General features: G+C 43.0%; 1 protein-coding gene across 1 annotated transcript; it reads left to right on the top strand.

Annotated features, from left to right (window-relative positions):
- The first annotated feature begins 9934 nt into the window (after nt 1-9934).
- On the top strand, nt 9935-13684 carry LOC133897150 (cysteine desulfurase, mitochondrial-like). The gene is made up of 2 exons (XM_062337760.1): nt 9935-11416; nt 13357-13684. The coding sequence occupies exon 1, from the start codon at nt 9984-9986 to the stop codon at nt 11352-11354; it is 1371 nt and encodes a 456-aa protein (XP_062193744.1). The 5' UTR covers nt 9935-9983; the 3' UTR covers nt 11355-11416; nt 13357-13684.
- Nucleotides 13685-18255: the final 4571 nt, after the last annotated feature.

Genomic DNA, 18255 nt, shown 5'->3' with positions numbered 1-18255 from the left:
ACTATCTCGATCTATTCTAAGTAGCACCTGAAAAAGCACACGCTAAGTAGATCTTTACCAATCACACGGGAAGAGAGGTCAAATAGAAAAGCAAAAGGCCATACACCCGCGTGGCTCCTCGCGGAGTATAGCTCACATCCAAACATCTGATTGGGGAATGAGGCAACGCCCCTCTTTTGAATGACCCCATCATATCTATTTTTTCCCGGTAAAGGATCTTTTTTTAATCGTCCATAAGTTTTGCAAAAAGAAACTACGCCCTATTACATGATTCCTAAATTCACCGACTTAAATCCCATGAAGGAAGAGATGAGTTAGAGATCATATCTAAGAAGATTATCAGCAAGCAGAGGTACGAAAAGCTCTCAAATAAGATGAAGAATAAAATAGAGCCAACACTTAGGAACTAAAGATAAACTTTAGTGTGTTGTCTTATTGAGGTTAACATGTTTTATTAACCCATCCTAAGTATTTTTAGGCTATTTTATTAAACCAAGTTTTAATACCACGCTGTGAGGAACCATCCAGATAATATTCTAATTAGTCATTAAGTCGATTATTTGTGTAATCACAACTCTCATGACTAACTGGAATATCGCCCAGGTAGTCCCGGTATGTGTTTTTCTTCCAGAATCGGAACACATGCCTTTACAACAAGCACATCATCATAAGATATAATAAAGAGCGAGTAATTAAAAATAAGTTACAAGTCTTTAAACAAATTAAACTTTACAACAAAATACATGATCCAAACACCGATAGATTATCTACGCAGCGGAAAGTACATAACTACAAAAGGTGGGTAGTGTCGTTAGCCTTAAGGTGCCACCCCAAAATATCCACACACGAGTAGTAGGCACTACTCCTGCCCGTCACCAATGTCAGCGGGCGTAAAGTAGCCAAAAACTAATTCTTCCTCACCTGAAAAGCAAACAAAGCACATGAGTATGAAGGTACTCGTAAGACTTAATCCATAGTGGGCACTTATAAATAGTCCGACTCCAAGGAGAATGCAATTTGGATAATTAGCAAGGACTCAGCCACAAAGTTAAGTGAATTTCATATGCAAGAGCAATTTTGACTCAAGTGTAAGCATGTGCACCTAACCATAAAAAACCTTCTATCCTAAAATCATTACCATACTATAATTATAACTTGAACCATATCAAAACTTCAACAACATCACCATACATTTCCCAGCATACCATCACCACCACACCCGGAACTCTACAATTGATGAAAATGGACAAAAGCGTGCTCATAACCGAGAGCGTGGCAATTCGAATTGTTTTACACCCTATAGGGTGTACTCCATTACCCACACGACTTGAGTATCATACTGCTTACGTGACCACATAGGTCCACACAAGGGGTACTCATGTCAACATTTCCCAAATAAGTCCCAACTGTTTGAACATGCGCCTCGGCATGCGAGGGTCATCTAGAACTACTTCCAGAGCAAACTAGATACCCCTTCCAAGCCTATTATGCCGACAACACCCAATGCTAGCACGCCAAAAGATCACAACTATATAAGGTATTCGGCTCATCCGTCCCATATACAAATACATGGTAAGTACGGACAAGCGCTAAAGCCAACTACAACAATGGACGGTGCTTAAGCGATTCAAGCAGGCATGTAGCATCCGATACTACCTTCTCGAGCCATCCCTATTGCCTATCCGAATCTCAGCTCATCCTCACTAACTTACACCATCCTCCATCATCATTACATTTGTGATATAAAGTAAGCCCTAAGCTCGCGAATGATGGCCAAACCACCGCCTGACTTCTACCAAGGACCTAAGCCATGCTAAGCATAACGTATTCTTTTTAAGTTGGACCATTATGTGACATGAACAACTCAGGTTACAAAAGATCAAGCGATAAACAATGTCAAGGGAAGGTAATGCAACAAATAGTATCTAACACAAAGCCCGACATACGACTCATTGACATGCAAACAAACATAAAGCATAATTTATTAATTGACACCATATACGATCCAAAGTAATGGGATGAAAATGCTTAGATGCTTGCCTTGATGCTCAGCTCGATCACAATCCACAACAAAAAAAATCGGATCACCCTCGATCACGCCCGTGTTACCCTCTGGTCATTCGTTCACTAAAGAAGAATGTGTGCAATGTGATGAGCATGAATTAGGTGTTAAGATGTATGCTACAAGATGCACAATGAATGAGGATGCAGTACAACAATTTAAGAATACAATGACACACGAACGAACAAAGAAGTTTTGCAATCTGGGTAACATCGGAACTTTCGACTTAATGTCGGAACTTCCAACTGGAATCGGAACTTCCTACTTGGAAGTCGGAACTTCCGATTGATCAGACCTTTAGATCCTTCAAAAATATTGACGCTCGGTTAGACAAATGTTTAATCGGAAGTTCTGGTACTAGGGTCGGAACATTTGGCACTTTACGAAAATGGGGTTCTCGGCTAGAAAAAGGTTTAATCAGAAGTTTCGGTACTAAGGTCGGAACTTTCGGTGTTGGCTGGAACATCCGGCGCTCAAAAAATGGGCTCTCGGGTTGCAACTCTATTCAATCGGAAGTTCCGGTCCCAAGGTCGGAACTTCCGATCGGGTCAAAAACTCTGGCTCAGACTAGGGTTTTGGGTTGGGTTAACTCAAGTTAAAATCGGAACTTCCGATGCCTTCCAGAATACAAAGTTTTGTGAATAAGTTACGTCATTTCGATTTCCATGTTGAATCCTAACCCCTATAAACATGTATTGGCACTAAAACATTGGTTCTAGACCTCATTTACTCACTCTACACACTCGAATCATTACCTCAACTCCATCTAAACTCTCTATTAGCTCTAATGCCTCAAGAACACGACATACTTCGCCATACTTCATTTGCAGCTCATAAATCCATCCAAGACCGAGCTAGAAATGTGCATTGCTACCATGGACAACCTAGGGACTTACCCAAGGTCTTGTTGGAGGGTGGTGACTGCCGGTTGAAGAAGAAATCGACGGGAGAAGTGCTTGGAGAAGAGAGGCAAGCTGCTGAAATTGCAGAAAAGAGACGCGACAAAATCGATTTGTAAAACCTTCAAATCTTCGTGCATGTGAGAAACTCTTAGATGGATTTGAAGCTAAGGAGGGGGGAAAGCAGTGGTATAACATGCATACCTTAAATCCGAGTTCTTGAGGGGAAGATTTGAGGAGAAAGTGAGAAAGTTTGAGTGAGGGAAAGGGAGCGGCATCTCTACTGCTTTGCTGGCTGGTTGGAGAGGGTGAGAGGGAGTGTGAGAGAGGTGGAGGGGTGGGGGGGCTTCTGCTACCCAAGAGAGAGAGGTGAAGTGTGGGGCCGGCCAAGTGGATCCCACATGTTAGAGGGATAAGAAAAGTGCAGCTGAAAGCTATTTCTTCTCTCCCCTACTCTTTCTCTCTTTTAACAACCCCACAAGGTTTACTCTAGCACCCAAAAATTTCTAGGAGTTTTTGCGCCTCAAAAATTTCTAGGCGAGACTTAAACTAAGAGAAAACTCTAATGTCGGTTATTTTCATAACACATAGCAATTACAAATCACCATTAGAAATAACAAGTAGATCCGACAAGCTTAACAAATAACATGATACTTATGTTGCTTATGATGCATAACTATGCTTTAAGACATGATTAAGAAATTGGGATGTGACACTATCATTGGTTTGTAGTGATATCCATACAATTGGTATCTTTTTAATTGGATCATGATTTGTGAAGTTCTCTCTGATGTGCTATAATGTTTTTCCCTTTGAGTTCAACATGTGCATATAGCCTTTTTGGGAGATTGTTGACAAATGGGGAGAATTTTGATGACCAACGTAAGATACAAGTTGCAAGATGAATATTGTAGAGGAGAGAAAAAGGAGAAGCTCTTGCATGGGTCGATCAAGGGAGATAGTGGCGATAGAGAAATGGGGAGCTATAACAAGAGTGGAGTAAGTGGTAAGAACATGTATTCAAGCAATGTGGTAAGATTTTTGTGCTTGTTTATGATCTTTATATTTGGTATCATTTATTATTTACCACTTGCTTTGATCGTGTTGTCATCAATCACCAAAAAGGGAGAGATTGTAGTGAAAATAGCCCTATTAGACTATGATTGTGATTTTGGTGATTAATGATAACATAGTCAATGGGAATAACATGTTTATCAAGAATATATGTTAGTAGGTCTCATGGATACAATACATAAAGAAGTCACCGCAGCCGAGACAAAGTTTGGTCAAATTGAAGAAGTCCCAAGAAGATTTGCCTCACCGGATGATCCGGTGCTGTGGATGTTGTACTCACCAGAGCATATTTGACTAAAGGAGAGAGAGGCCCGAAGACCTCACCGTAAGGTCCGGTGATTAGCAAGTGTGCTTACCGGAGCAATTCTTCCAAAGAAGGGTATAGTGCTGAAGAATGAAGGCTAAGCCTCACCGGATAGTCCGGTGATCAAAGCATGGTAACACCAGAGTATTTCTATCCAGAAGGCATAATAGAACAACTCACTGTATAGTCCAGTGATTAGAGGAAGATACACACCAGAGCATTTCCACCAGAGAAGGTCGCAGCAGTGTAAGATCGAAGATCAACACGCTAGAAGGTCCGATGATGAAGCAAGGCAACACTGAAAAATACACCAGCCAATGAATAGTGCAAAGAGGTAGAATGAAGTTTAAGACATCAGATAGTCCAATGATGAAGTGATGTGCACCGGATGCTTTCACTGGAGCAATTTATACAGAGAAGAAGTAAAGACTCGGATGGCTTAGAATAACTCACCGGATTGTACGATAATAGAGATGAAGTATACACCGCAGTGTCTGGTGTTCACAGAGGCTTGAGTGGGGTTCCAACAGCTAGTTTGTGCGAGTGTACTCACTGGATGATCTGGTGTTAGTACTATTGTTCTCACCGGATCATCCGATGTTAACAACTTTTCTGAGCCGTTGGGTTGATGGCTAGTGTACGGGTTTGAGGCTATAAATACCCCTCCACTCGGTCATTTGAAGGTGTGGCATGCTGCTAGAGTCTAGAGGAAGCTCATACACACTTAAGAAGATATCCAAGCCACCAAAGTGCTTAAAGTGATTATCTAAGCCAATAAAGCACAAGATTAGAGTGTTTAGTACTTATAGGCCTAGAGTGAGTTGTAGCTAGGTGCTACAGCTTGAAGAAGGGATCAAGGAGTGATACTAGCTTGTACTGAGTGGTATATCGGCGCCTTGGAGTCTTTGTGACTCGCCAACATCTTGAGCATTGGTGGCTCAAGCTTGTTGACCCTCCGACTTGGTGTGGAGCAGCGATGAGAAGCATGTATGAGAATGCAGAGACCCTTGTCTTGGTGGCTCAAGCTCTGAAATGATCATGACGACAAGGAACCAGAAGAGATGCTAGTGGTAAGACCTTGCCTTGGTGGCTTGATGGCTCATCCAGGTGGAGGTCTTGTCTTCGTGACTTAGTAGCTTAAGAGCCGTGATAGGGTGCCGACCGAGAGCATATCCTTTGTGGAGCTCCAATGTGGATTAGGGGTGGTATTCATGCCATCGATACCACGTGATAAAAATCCATTGTACTGAGTTTGCTCTCTCTACCTTATTTACGTTTCCTCATTTATATTGTTGCAATTTACCTTCTTAGATAGGTGGCAAGCACTTTGATCGGTAGAGTAGATACACTACATAAACCTATAGCACATTTAGATAGAAATTGATATATGTTTATCTTATGTAGATTTTGGAGCTGAATAGATTTTAAGTGTCCTAATTCATACTCCTCTTAGGACGTCATTGATCCCTTCAAATATATTACAAGCCTGGCCAACAAGCCAACAAAAGCATAACGGAACAATAACTCAAAGACACATGCAACTCCTCATCCATGCCTTCATATCTAGCGAAGTCAGCATCCATCTTCTCATCTGAATGATAGCATGAATGAGTACGAAAGGTACTTAGCAAGTCATATACTATTACAAGGGGTTTGATAGATGCATAAAGAATGACTCAAGGACAATACTTTACGATTTAGTTTTAAGCGTAAAGCATTTTTTATGTAGATACTCAGTTATATTCTCTATTGATAACTTTAAAATAGTTCAAACAAGATAACAAGGTATATCTGAGAATTTTCGGTCCTAGGAGGGGCGATACCTCACTCCACAGTCCCTATCATTGTGTCTGGTGTACCTCTAATACCACACATAGCTCCTTGCAGATTGAGCCAGCAACCTCATCATATGGATATCTAGTCCACATACTCACTTATCAAAGATACACACGCCTTGAGTCTAACCAAGTGAGGTCATTAATTTGCATGTCCATGATTGTGGACACGACTATTTGTATAGATATACACTCTGTAGAGGTTGTACACTGTATCACGCAATATGCTCAGCCTCCAACCGCTTCAAGCAGAGGAGCGAATCATACCAAGATGCTTCAATCACCTTCCTTTGTTGGACTATACTATGAGACACGCTAAGTAATTCAGGTCTATGTAAGGGATGACAGGGTACCACTGGGACCTTCATAAAGAGTTTGGTTCCATGAACATCCCACGAAGCACCTAAGATACCCTTGGGTGCTTGTTGCTCCCCTGGCCTCCTAGTAAACTGTCCAGCTTGGTCGGAAGATAGAGAAGTTAAGTCATGCTCATAACAGGACGCTTGGTTGCACTATGGCGGCTTAGCATGACGGCGCAATGATTCGGTACTTATATGACCGAGGCAGACATCTTCAGGTGGCAATGAATACCATGCAGGTAACTCAGACCCCTAAGAGCATTCTCACCGGAGGACTACTCTACTTGCCCCCGCCAAATCAGTTTTCACCAATTTTATACACCACCCGCCATATCTCATACTATACCAAGGATTCCACAATCACCAAAGATTCATGGCATATGAGTTGAATTGATTAATTAGTGAAGCAACATCTCCAAAGAGATGTATTCCATAGCGACATCTTTGAATAGATGTATTACATCCTAAGTATGCTAGTATGATAGACATCAAGACGTCGCCTGACATTAATATAGATAACTATAGGTAATCTTAGGGTGACATGAATTCTGGATAATGAAATTTAAGACAATACAATTGTTTGATAAGGTTTAACTACTACAAGCAGTTGAAATAGCACACTACATAGCACATATGATGATAAGTCAAGTTTTAAATTGGTCAATTAGAATATTGAAAGCATGGGTTCATCATGATCAAGGAGATAAAACTTTCCTTCTCCAAAGTCTTCTTCTAGATCTTGGTCGAAATCGGGGTTCTCTAGTTCCTCTATAAATTCCTCTGATTCTACAAATACGATTACAATTAACAATGGCCTAAAATAGAGAAGAATCAATTAACACCAAACGAAATACCAAATGAACTCTAATGGATATTACACTATGATAGAAATATAGATCTCAAATTTAGATAAATTTAGATGAAAGAATCGTTGAAATCGGAGTCAGAATGAAAAGGTTGTGACTCTCGAGAATTTTAACCTAAAATTAAATCTAAAAAATACAAGAAGACACTATTCATATGTGGGGTCCATAGTGAGACCCACTGAATAGTACCAAGTGGGCCCTACTAAACCGTGTCCCGGGCTGGGCTAGATTAGGCCAGGGTTTGGGCTTAGGTCTGGGTTTGGGCTTGGGCCTGCACAGTGGCCAGCCCATGGGGGGAAACAGCATGTGGCCGTTGGGTTAACGGGCTGAGTAAAGGAGGACGACCCAAGAAGAGTAAGGCCTGTGGCCGCTGTGCTGCACAGGAAGGCCAGCCCACCAACCGCCGAACTCTAGCCTAGGCGCTCATGTGGCCTCGTGTGGCCAGGGCACCAGGCGCTCATGTGGCACGCGCTAGCGGGACGGAGCTGGGAGAGAGAGATACGCCGGTGATGAAGATCCACGGCGGAGCTTTGCCGAAGAGAGGAAAGACAGGCCTAAGTGCGACTAGGGCTTGCCGCCGGGCATCAGAGCAGGCCCAGATCACTACCAAAAAGCGGCGGTGGCACAAAAGTCGGACAGAGCCTGCCCTGCACTACACGAATCCCACCTGCATAAGAAAGGGGGCCTACTGGCATGGGGATCCTCGACACAAAGGCCGACTCACGCAGAGAGAGGATTGGGCCGACGACGAGCCCCTCGTTGTCGCGGTGTCCTTCTACACAAGTCCAGAGCAACGCGCACGCCAGCAGGCTCTGACTAAACACAAAGCATGGGTGGGAGGGTAAGGAGAAGCGATCAGGGCTTATCGGCATGCGAAGAGGGTCAGTAGGTGGCTAGCGGTGGAGATCATGTCTCGGTGACGGCGCAGCGTTTACTCTGAGCTCCGATCTTCCAACGGCTTGTGGTCAAACACGCGCGCGAAGGCGAAGAGGAGCTCAGGCTGTGCCGAAGATGACCCTTGGCTCCTCGTTCCTCATTTGCTGGCGTTGTGAGTGACAACTTGTAGTGGCGGTGGCGGAGAGGAATTGGGCCAGCGTGCCCATTTTATAGAGGGAGAGAGAGGGGGGCAGGTGAGATGGGCGGCTCGTCCTCTTGGTTGAACAGCGCGGCGGTGGGACGACGCCCACAGAAAAACGCACGGTGCGTGGCAGTGGCTGTCGTCTATCCGCGTGTGGTGGACGCCGAAGTCGCGCGTGTCAGGGGCTACCTTAGGCAGTGTGTGCGATAGAGGTGAGAGAGGGAGAGAGTGGAGAGAGCGAAGAGAGCAGGGATGCAGAAGTCGTCGCCATCTTGAATGCGCTAGAAAACGCGACTGAGAACGTCGTGGGCGAGCTGGAGGTGGAGGAAGCATCTGGTTGGCGGGTCCGCATGGCAGCGAGAGGAGAGCGGGATTGCGGGCTTGCTGGCATGCTGGGCTGGCGCGCTGGCTAGGCCGCACAGACGTGCGTTGCGGGCCGGGTGCGGAGGGAGAGGTGCCAAGTTGGCTACTGGGCCAGCACGAAGGAGAGAGAGGGGGGGCGCTGCGCCGCGCAGAGGAGAAGGTAGGTGGCGGGAGAAAGAGAGAGGACCAGCTGGGCTGATGTGGCTGGGCCGCGCAAAAGGAAAAAGAAGGAAAGTTGCTACAGAAGAAAAAGAGAAAAGAATATTTTTGGGATTAAATTCAAATAGGAGTATTTAAAATTGGATTTGAATTTGGCTTTGATATCAATTCAAATATATACATTTGAATTAGGATTTGGATTTAAAACCCTAACTTTGGGAGAGGATTTGAATTCAAAATATTTGAATTAATTTGGATTTCAGCTAAATTGAATCTACAAATAGATTTAAATTTAAGAGATATTCAAATTCAAATCTCCAATCAAAGAACCATAAAAAAAATAAACCAAAATACATATGATTCAAATTATTGCAAGGATTAATTGAGAAATTAATTTGGTACTCTTTAAAATACTTAGCCAAAATAATATATTTGAATATACACATACAACTATATATATATATACTCAAATATATATTCTTGATTTTATGTTGGTTTTAAATAATTATATTTTTTTAAATAAGTGAATTTTGTTATAATCTAAATGCTAAAACACAGAATGTTACAACATGTATCATAATATTATTAATTTCACGTATGTTACACATGTACACTTACTCTGTTATATATATGCGCGCTACAATAAGGTGAGTGATACCTGACCGTATCCAACCTGGTTTCACACGTACACCTTTGCTGAGATGAGCTGGCTGCTTCCTGGGCTCTCTGCCATTGTTGCGATTGGAGCCGGACCGCGTCTCAACAGCCCAATGGGCCTGAACCTCAGTGTGAAGCGTCGCCGTTGCGTGCCCCACTTGTCTAGCTCCGTCCTCCATCCACCACCGCGCCGCGTCGTGCCTCTATCCTCCCCCGCCGCAACCCCATTCTCCTCTGCAATTCCCAAATCACCCCTCCACCGAAACGGGAGTCCAGCGGCGGCCCCCAACCCCCCCTGAACCCTACCCACCTCCCCCCTCCCCACCCATGGCCCTCTCCCGCCGTCTCCTCCCCCTCTTCCTCCGCCGCGGAGGCGGCGTTGCCCGCGGCCCCTGCTCCCCCGCCCCCGCCCGCGCGCTCTCCACGGCCGCCGCGCCCGCCGAGGTGGTGGAGGAGGAGTCCATCACGGTCAAGGGCGTGCGCATCTCGGGGCGGCCGCTGTACATGGACATGCAGGCGACGACGCCCGTGGACCCGCGCGTCCTCGACGCCATGCTCCCCTTCTACATCTCCAGCTACGGGAACCCGCACTCCCGCACCCACCTCTACGGCTGGGAGTCCGATGCCGCCGTCGAGTCCGCCCGCGCGCGCGTCGCCTCGCTCGTCGGCGCCGACCCGCGCGAGATCTTCTTCACCTCTGGCGCCACTGAGTGCAACAACATCGCCGTCAAGGGCGTCATGCGCTTCTACCGCGACCGCCGCCGCCACGTCATCACTACGCAGACCGAACACAAGTGCGTGCTCGACTCCTGCAGGTACCTGCAGCAGGAGGGCTTCGAGGTCACCTACCTCCCCGTGCGCTCCGACGGTCTCGTCGATCTCGCACAGCTCGAGCATGCCATCCGCCCCGACACCGGGCTCGTCTCCGTCATGGCGGTCAACAACGAGATCGGCGTCGTCCAGCCGCTCGAGGAGATTGGCCGCATCTGCAAAGAGAAGGGCGTGCCGTTCCACACTGATGCTGCGCAGGCGCTTGGGAAGATTCCGATTGATGTGAACAGAATGGGGATTGGGCTCATGTCGCTCTCTGGACACAAGATTTACGGGCCCAAGGGCGTGGGGGCGCTCTATCTTCGCCGCCGCCCACGTATCAGGGTGGAGCCCCAGATGAGTGGTGGTGGGCAGGAGCGTGGCATCCGTAGTGGGACAGTGCCCACACCGCTTGTTGTTGGATTTGGTGCAGCGTGTGAGATTGCAGCTCAAGAGATGGACTATGACCATAGGCGAGCCACCGCTCTGCAGCATAGGCTGCTTGATGGCATCCGTGCACAGGTTGATGATATTGTCATCAATGGAAGCATGGAGCACCGTTACCCAGGCAATCTGAACTTGTCATTTGCATATGTGGAGGGGGAGAGCTTGCTGATGGGGCTGAAGGAGGTGGCTGTGTCAAGTGGTAGTGCCTGCACTAGTGCCAGCTTGGAACCCTCATACGTGCTGCGGGCGCTCGGGGTGGAGGAGGACATGGCGCACACCTCTATTCGCTTTGGCATTGGCCGCTTTACCACGGAGGAAGAGGTGGACAGAGCAATTGAGCTCACTGTGCATCAGGTGAAGAAGCTCCGTGACATGAGCCCACTCTATGAGATGGCAAAGGCTGGCATTGACCTCAAGAGCATCGAGTGGTCGCAGCACTGAGGCAGCTTTCATGACAATCAGTCACTCAAAGTGCTTTAGATGTACACCGATCGCATACATAGGTATATGGCTCTTAGTTGCCTGCTCTTTGTTATATCCTGTTTTCTTTCAAAAGGGAAGATGCCTTGCCTTGGTTCGATTCACCTGCCAAAGTATCAGCATATCACCTGTGATAAAGTTTTGAGCAAATGACAATGCGTGCAATATTTTCTTAGTGATTTGTTCTGAGCAAACATTTGTGCATGTAATATTTTTCTCTGATGAAATGACTATTGATCAATTTGGAAAAGTGAACCTAGTATGGTTTTGTTCCGTTCAATTAAATGCAAAATTCAAAACAAGATGAAATCGAAATCCGTAGATCGTGCATCCTAACATGTTTGCTCAATCTAAGATCCTTGCTACTGGGTACCTTAGCAGGGTTTTTAATGAGATTTCACAAGTGTCTGTGCTGATCTAGAAATAGACAAGGCACTGTCTTGCATTCAGGATATAATGCAAGAAATTCACCAAGCTGAACCCTGGTTAACAAGATTCCATTTTAATAATGTCTTTGAGACAGTTCATTCGGAGTTATGCTCTGTGGACTTTCGGGATTTAATTCAAATTGGTACAAGATACTTAGGATTCAGATTCAAACCCCCCTATCCAATTCAGGCCCTAATTTTTTTGACAAAACTTTGAGGGCAAGTTAAACATGCAGCCCAAGCATGCCAAACATGATGAGCTAAAATTGCAAGATCTAGCCATGTGACCAAATCTGGCTTTTGTTTGTTTCTCACTGAAATCGCAGTGTTAAAATAGTTTTAGCTGATATCAGAGCCAATTGTTTACCACTGGGCTAAACTTAAACATTTCATTTGTTATATTATGCCACTGCTTTCTTGGGGACTATATCAATATAAAATAAATTCAACACGTTTGGCTCAAGTATCCTTCCCTGGGCTTGAGAACGTCTTCCCCCTTCTACCTTGGGGCTTTGAATCTTATGGTCATGTCTACACCTCTGGTCAACACCCCCCTTGAAAGCTGATCAATAGAAATTGTTGGGTTGTATGGCTTGACCGACAAATACCGTATTAGTTCGACCATACATCTTAATTCAGTTTGTACCTGTTTTTCTACTGCCCCTTCCTGGTACATTGGTGAATTTGAATGCTGTCCCATTTCTTGCATCTGTTCACCGCATCTTGGTTATCAGTATCATTTTTCTTATAATCAACCTTTGCATGTGCTCGTTCTTTAACTTCATGGTGTGATTGTTTATACTTCTTTCTGGTCTGCCTTCTATTTATTTTTTGGTAATTACACCATCCCATCATTAAAAGAGTGGTTTTGGAAACCAAAACAGTCTGTCTCCAAAATGCAAATTTGACCACCATTTTTGTGCTTATTTATCAAACCTAATATAATTATAATTTCATTGAAATACTTTTTGTAACAAGTCCACACATGATTTTCACATGTCTAATCTAAATATTCTTAGATATATTGGTACCAATGTTTTTAAGAGTTAGCTGAACACATCAGAAAATTTCTCATTTGTGACTGGAGGGAGTATATTTTGAGTTTCATCTGTGATATTTCTGCCACCATATAGTTCGCATCATTATATGATTTCTCTGTATAGCTTCTCTATGTGATTATCTTTTCATGCCACTCTCCATACTATTTCTTTTTCAGTTGGTTCTTATTCTGTTTGTGAATGTTTCTCGGTGACTATTATTCACTTGATATCCTTTTGAAGTCATTAGCTTATATTTTCCTGCTAAATAATCCACAACATTATAAGGTGAAGCAAGATACTTAAAGCTCATGCTTGCCCATGTTGTTCTTGTCAATTGCTCTCAATTAGAAAAACTTGCTTTGGTCACTTGCTCTCGTCATTGTTACAAATCGTCTTGTATCACTAAGGTTATTTTTCAGAATATACCAGGAACAGTTTTTAGTACCAGCAATAATCACGATTCTAATTTGGTGCATAATGTTGGAACTCTTTCAGGTTTTATGTCTGGTACTGGTGAAGACATTCCTGTGCATTGGAATCAACTTGTAGTACTGTCGTGACTCAGTTTGTGTTATACAAGGAACTTCCATTCTTCAGCTCCCAGACAGGGTGCTGAGATATGTTCTTGCAGGGCTTGCTATGCTTTTTTAAGGTAGAGTATCTTGACACAAAATAAGGATACTTCAATTACTTGTATAGTCTGAAATACAATTTGAAGTAGTGAGCAGTGACAGTGATGTGAATATATTTTGGTGCTGATATATAAATGCTGTTATTTGCTCCATTTGATAGAATTTCAGTTAAGAGATCTACAATTGGTACTTGTTGGGTATTTCATTTAATCTTTTTTTCTGTCTCAACTTTCAAGTGTATTTCGAAATCAAGTTGATCTCAATAGATCAGAAAAAAAATTATCAACACATTTCCAAATTTCTTCTGAGTGGTTACTGGGTCGAGATTTCCGGTTGCTAATCTCGTTGACTTTTTGGTTTCTATCCAGGGAATACCCCACGTACAACTGTACAAGCATACAACCTTAACCATACAGCTCTCTTACAGCCATTTGTTTAGGCCCTGATCTGAGTATATGTGGATTGAACATAAAAGATTGTTTGTTCCTACTTCGTGCTGATTGGGCATTTGTGTCCGTTATTGCATCCATACAGCATCAACAATTGAATATATCTGAGTTCCTCATGCTCTTAAGAAAAAAAATTGAATGACACTTTGAGATTAGTGCTTCTACATGCTTAATTTTTCTTTCTTCTACGAGTGGTTTTGAGAGGGTGCAACGTAGCATGGAAAGATCTGACACTATCTTATTTTCCCAATTTAGTGCCTATTTGGAGGTGAGGAGTGCTCTAGGGATTTTTAGGATTTTGTTCAAATTTATCCTAAATCCTAAGAATTAAGGTTTCAATCCTCCCACCCAAAGTGAAAAGGGATAGAGTACTTTTTTTTTCCAAACACTCTACAAACATAAGGTAGCATATTCTGATGAAATCCTTATTTGTTCCAAGTCTTTAGGGAACAAGGGAATTATTCAAAGAATGCTTGTGACTATGTTTTATTTGATTAAACTCTTAGGAATTTTATTAAGATCCTCCTATGAAAACATGCCGTTTTTTATGTGGTTTATTTATCTCTTAAAGAATCCTAAGAGAAGAATAAACCGATGCTTATGTTATGCGCTAGCAGAATTAGTCTATGTACTAGCGGACATGTTTTTAGTTGACTTTCTACCATAACCATTGATTAGCAAATAAAACTAAAGAATTCATAGACGCCAGATTACTTTGTTTTAAAAAGGCATTTCTTCATCAACCCTTTTAGAAGTAACAGAACCTTCCATCATGTTTCTCGTATATCTTTTTTCTATGGCGAAGTATCTGGTGCACAAGGTCTATTTGTGCATGTATGCACAAACTCATTCGGTACTAGGGTGTTGCTAAACTGCGGAAGTGGGAAGTGGTGGTTCCATCTGCAATTTTTTCCGCGGAATCCGAGTATGCCACGGTCCGAATGAGTTTGTGCATATGTGCGCATATTAGGACTTGTGCTAACGATATTTAACTTTTTCTAATATGGTATTTTAAGATCAAGGGTAAATGAGGCACTCTTAGTTGACCATTTTAGCCGACCAAAACAATTTATATTATATTAAGATTTTTTTTTTTATCTCCCTTCTGTTTTAACTTTCTGGGATTGTGCAATTGTGCATTTGTGACAATTGGGTCACTAATAAAACGGCTGGGATTTAATGCGATGATGTGATGTTCATATCATTGCTTGTACTCAGTTATATAAAAATTAAGGAATGCTGCTGTGACATTCATATCATTGTTTGTACTCGGTTATATCATTGTTGGTAAATGATCATTGTCAAGAAAAAAAAGAACAAGGGAAGGGAAGAAAAGGAAGGTCATCAACCTCCCGTAGGTAACCCTATCTACTCTTTTCAATTTGGCGATGACTCAAGTTGCATTGTTGAAAATGAAAGACTTTATATTGGGTCAATATGATTTTAGTGATTAACGTTAACATAGTTAATGTGATTAACATATCATATTGTTGCTAATATACAAGATTTTGTCTTATGGATGCTATATGTTGCACTTGAGATTCGAAACACCTTAAAGGAATGAACATCAAGGTCATAGAATATAATGACCTATTGTTTACACAAAGTGATTATGGTGTTAAAATCATCGCTTGTGTGGATAGATTTACTCTCTTTGGTCGTACTACGAAGAGGGGTTTGAATTTAATAGCTTGATCTGGTATCTTTAGATTAGTTATCTAACACATGATGCACACTAGATTTTACTAGCTCTAATAGATCAGAATGAAAACCCAAGCCATCATGAAAAAGAAGTTACAAATGTCACGACTTGAGAAAGATCGAGTTAGACAAGTTCTCTTGGAAACCTAGTCCTTGCATGATACACAGTATAATGCGGTGGCTGTGGACAACTGATATACCGCATGATGTGGTGGCATATGGGAAGGTACACCGTATGCCTGTTGTAGAGAGGTTGCAAGTCGAGAATATCCAAATTTAAGTACATAATGATGCGATGACCATAGGACATTTAACACCCTATGTTTTTGGTCATGTCTAAAAAATCACTAAAAATTTGAACTTTTTAAATTTGCAACAAGCAAGAAAAAAACTCAAGTGAATCTAGGCAAAGTATCCCAAATATACATCAAATTTAAATTTTAAATTTTAAAAACATGCACAAACCAAATCATAATGTATTTTGGAGTTTCCTGGATTTTGTTGGATTTGTTTGTTTGCTAATTCAATTTTGAATGAAATTCAAATCTGGACTTCCTAATTCTAGAAATGTTTAAAATATTTCTAATCCTTTAAACCTTCCACAGGCCAAATTCGCTCCCCCTCTTTTTGCAGCCCAACCCAGCTACTTTCCTATTTTCCTTTTTCTCCATTTTCCTCGATGGGCCAAATCTATTCACCACTCTCTTTTTATTGGTGATGTGCCCTAGAGGCGATCGAGTTTGCGGATTGGATCTGCTAATAGGCTTTAATGTTGATTAAAGGACCATTAGGGTTTAGAGTCATAATAGAGGCCCATTAGCGTGCTCTATATAAGAATAGGCAGGGGCCAAGGCGCATTGAGTTTTTCCAGAAAAACAGATCTTGCCACAAAAAACCCTGGTCGCCTCCTATTCCCGAACTCCCTTCGAAACCCTAGCCGGGCGCGCGGTGCTAGCACACCGGCGCACGGTGATTCCATCCTTGTACGTGTGGATACCGTAGAGGCGCTGCTACTATTACGGTGCTGATCTGCTCGGGAGTACTCGGGACGTACTCGCGAATACTCGGAAGGTGCTCGGGACGTGCTCGGGACGAGGTTGACGATCGACTACTTGACGCGCACGACGTTGAATTGGTCTGCTCCAACTCTTCTTCCGCTGCACTGCTCGTCAAGTGGTAATGATTCATGATCCCCTACTCGCATGGCTTCCTGGTTGAATGCGGTAGAGAAAATTTATTTTGTGCTAGCGTACCCTACCCGTTTTCCTACAGTGGTATCAGAGCCATCCTGCGTAGTTTTCGACCTGGATCAGTCACATATAGAAGATATGTGATAGAAATAGATTAGATCTATTGTTTTTGATCAGTTCATATGATGGATTGATCAATGCACGGTTGGTGAATTAGAGATCGGATGAGATGCCAGTCGATGAAACCACATAGCCAAAAAGATTAGCTCAATCTCCCACCTGGTTTTGCGTGCGACTTGCCCCTACCGGCTGGAATCACCATCGGGGCTAACTGCATGCATCGTGACATGGTCGAGAGAATAGCAAATCGAGGTCGTGTGTGCTGTCATTGTTTCTGGAAAAACCTCACGCGATGATCAATGGGATTGATCTAATGGAAATTGAGGCATTATGAATGACTCGGAATTGGCTCGATACGATCGATCCGATGAGATTTTCATAGCGATTTTATAGATGCGATCTATGTATTTCCGAGAGGTTCGTCGCGTACACGCATAGATTGTTATAATAACATGATCCCATCACGACATTAGAATTCGATTCTACGCTTAACTCGTTTTTGCAGAGAATGTTGTGACTGGTATGGCCTTGTGATATGTGATGCATGTGTGTAATTTTTCATGGCCTGCGTGTCATGGTTAATTGCATCCCAAGGCTGTCATGTTATTGTATAACGGCCTGCGTGTCGACTTGTGATGCTTCTTCTCATGTAATTTATCTAGTGCTATTAGGTGTAATAGACTAGAACAAGATCATGGAGATTTGAAGCATGATGACCCGGAGGACAGGAACCGTGGCGATGGAGATCACCATGTGAAGGGGCCATACTATGTCACAGTTAATATGATTGCCTGTGATGTTTTTATGTTCCTGTCATACTATTCTTTCATGTTTTATATGTGGTGGATATGATTTTCATGATAGAGTAGTTTCCCTCAGAAAAATCAAGAGTAATTGATGCCCTTCCAATAGCTGCACCTACAAAGGTTTTGATCATTGTGTGGTAGGTCTGCCAAAGCAGGGTGCTATCATTTATCTTAACCAGTTAGGGTGGATGTCGGACATCCACACGCATAGTATTGGTTTACTTGATAAAGCTATCAAAACGGTTTTGGGCTTTGGGGCATGGTGTTGGGCGCCGGGGCATTCGATGCCACCCAGCAAACAAGAGTCACATAGGGTTGTGATTAGCAAGGCGTTGCTTACCTATGTCACTAAGTTTCTAGCAGTGATGCCAAAGCTCACTAGAACTTAGTTGAATATGGATCTTGATCCTCTATATGTTGTTAGAGGGAAAACACATATAGTGGAGTATCTTTTGTTAAATTGTTTAATAGAAGATTCACATAGGCATAGTGCTGA

The sequence above is a fragment of the Phragmites australis genome, chromosome 17 (assembly GCF_958298935.1).
Source record: "Phragmites australis chromosome 17, lpPhrAust1.1, whole genome shotgun sequence".
NCBI lineage: Eukaryota > Viridiplantae > Streptophyta > Magnoliopsida > Poales > Poaceae > Phragmites > Phragmites australis.
The sequence above is the reverse complement of the archived record's forward strand: the minus strand, read 5'-3'. Positions and strand labels throughout refer to the sequence as shown.

Bases quoted from the DNA above. Each gene is read 5' to 3' on its own strand.
- LOC133897150 (XM_062337760.1), top strand. From the start codon at position 9,984: ATGGCCCTCTCCCGCCGTCTCCTCCCCCTCTTCCTCCGCCGCGGAGGC.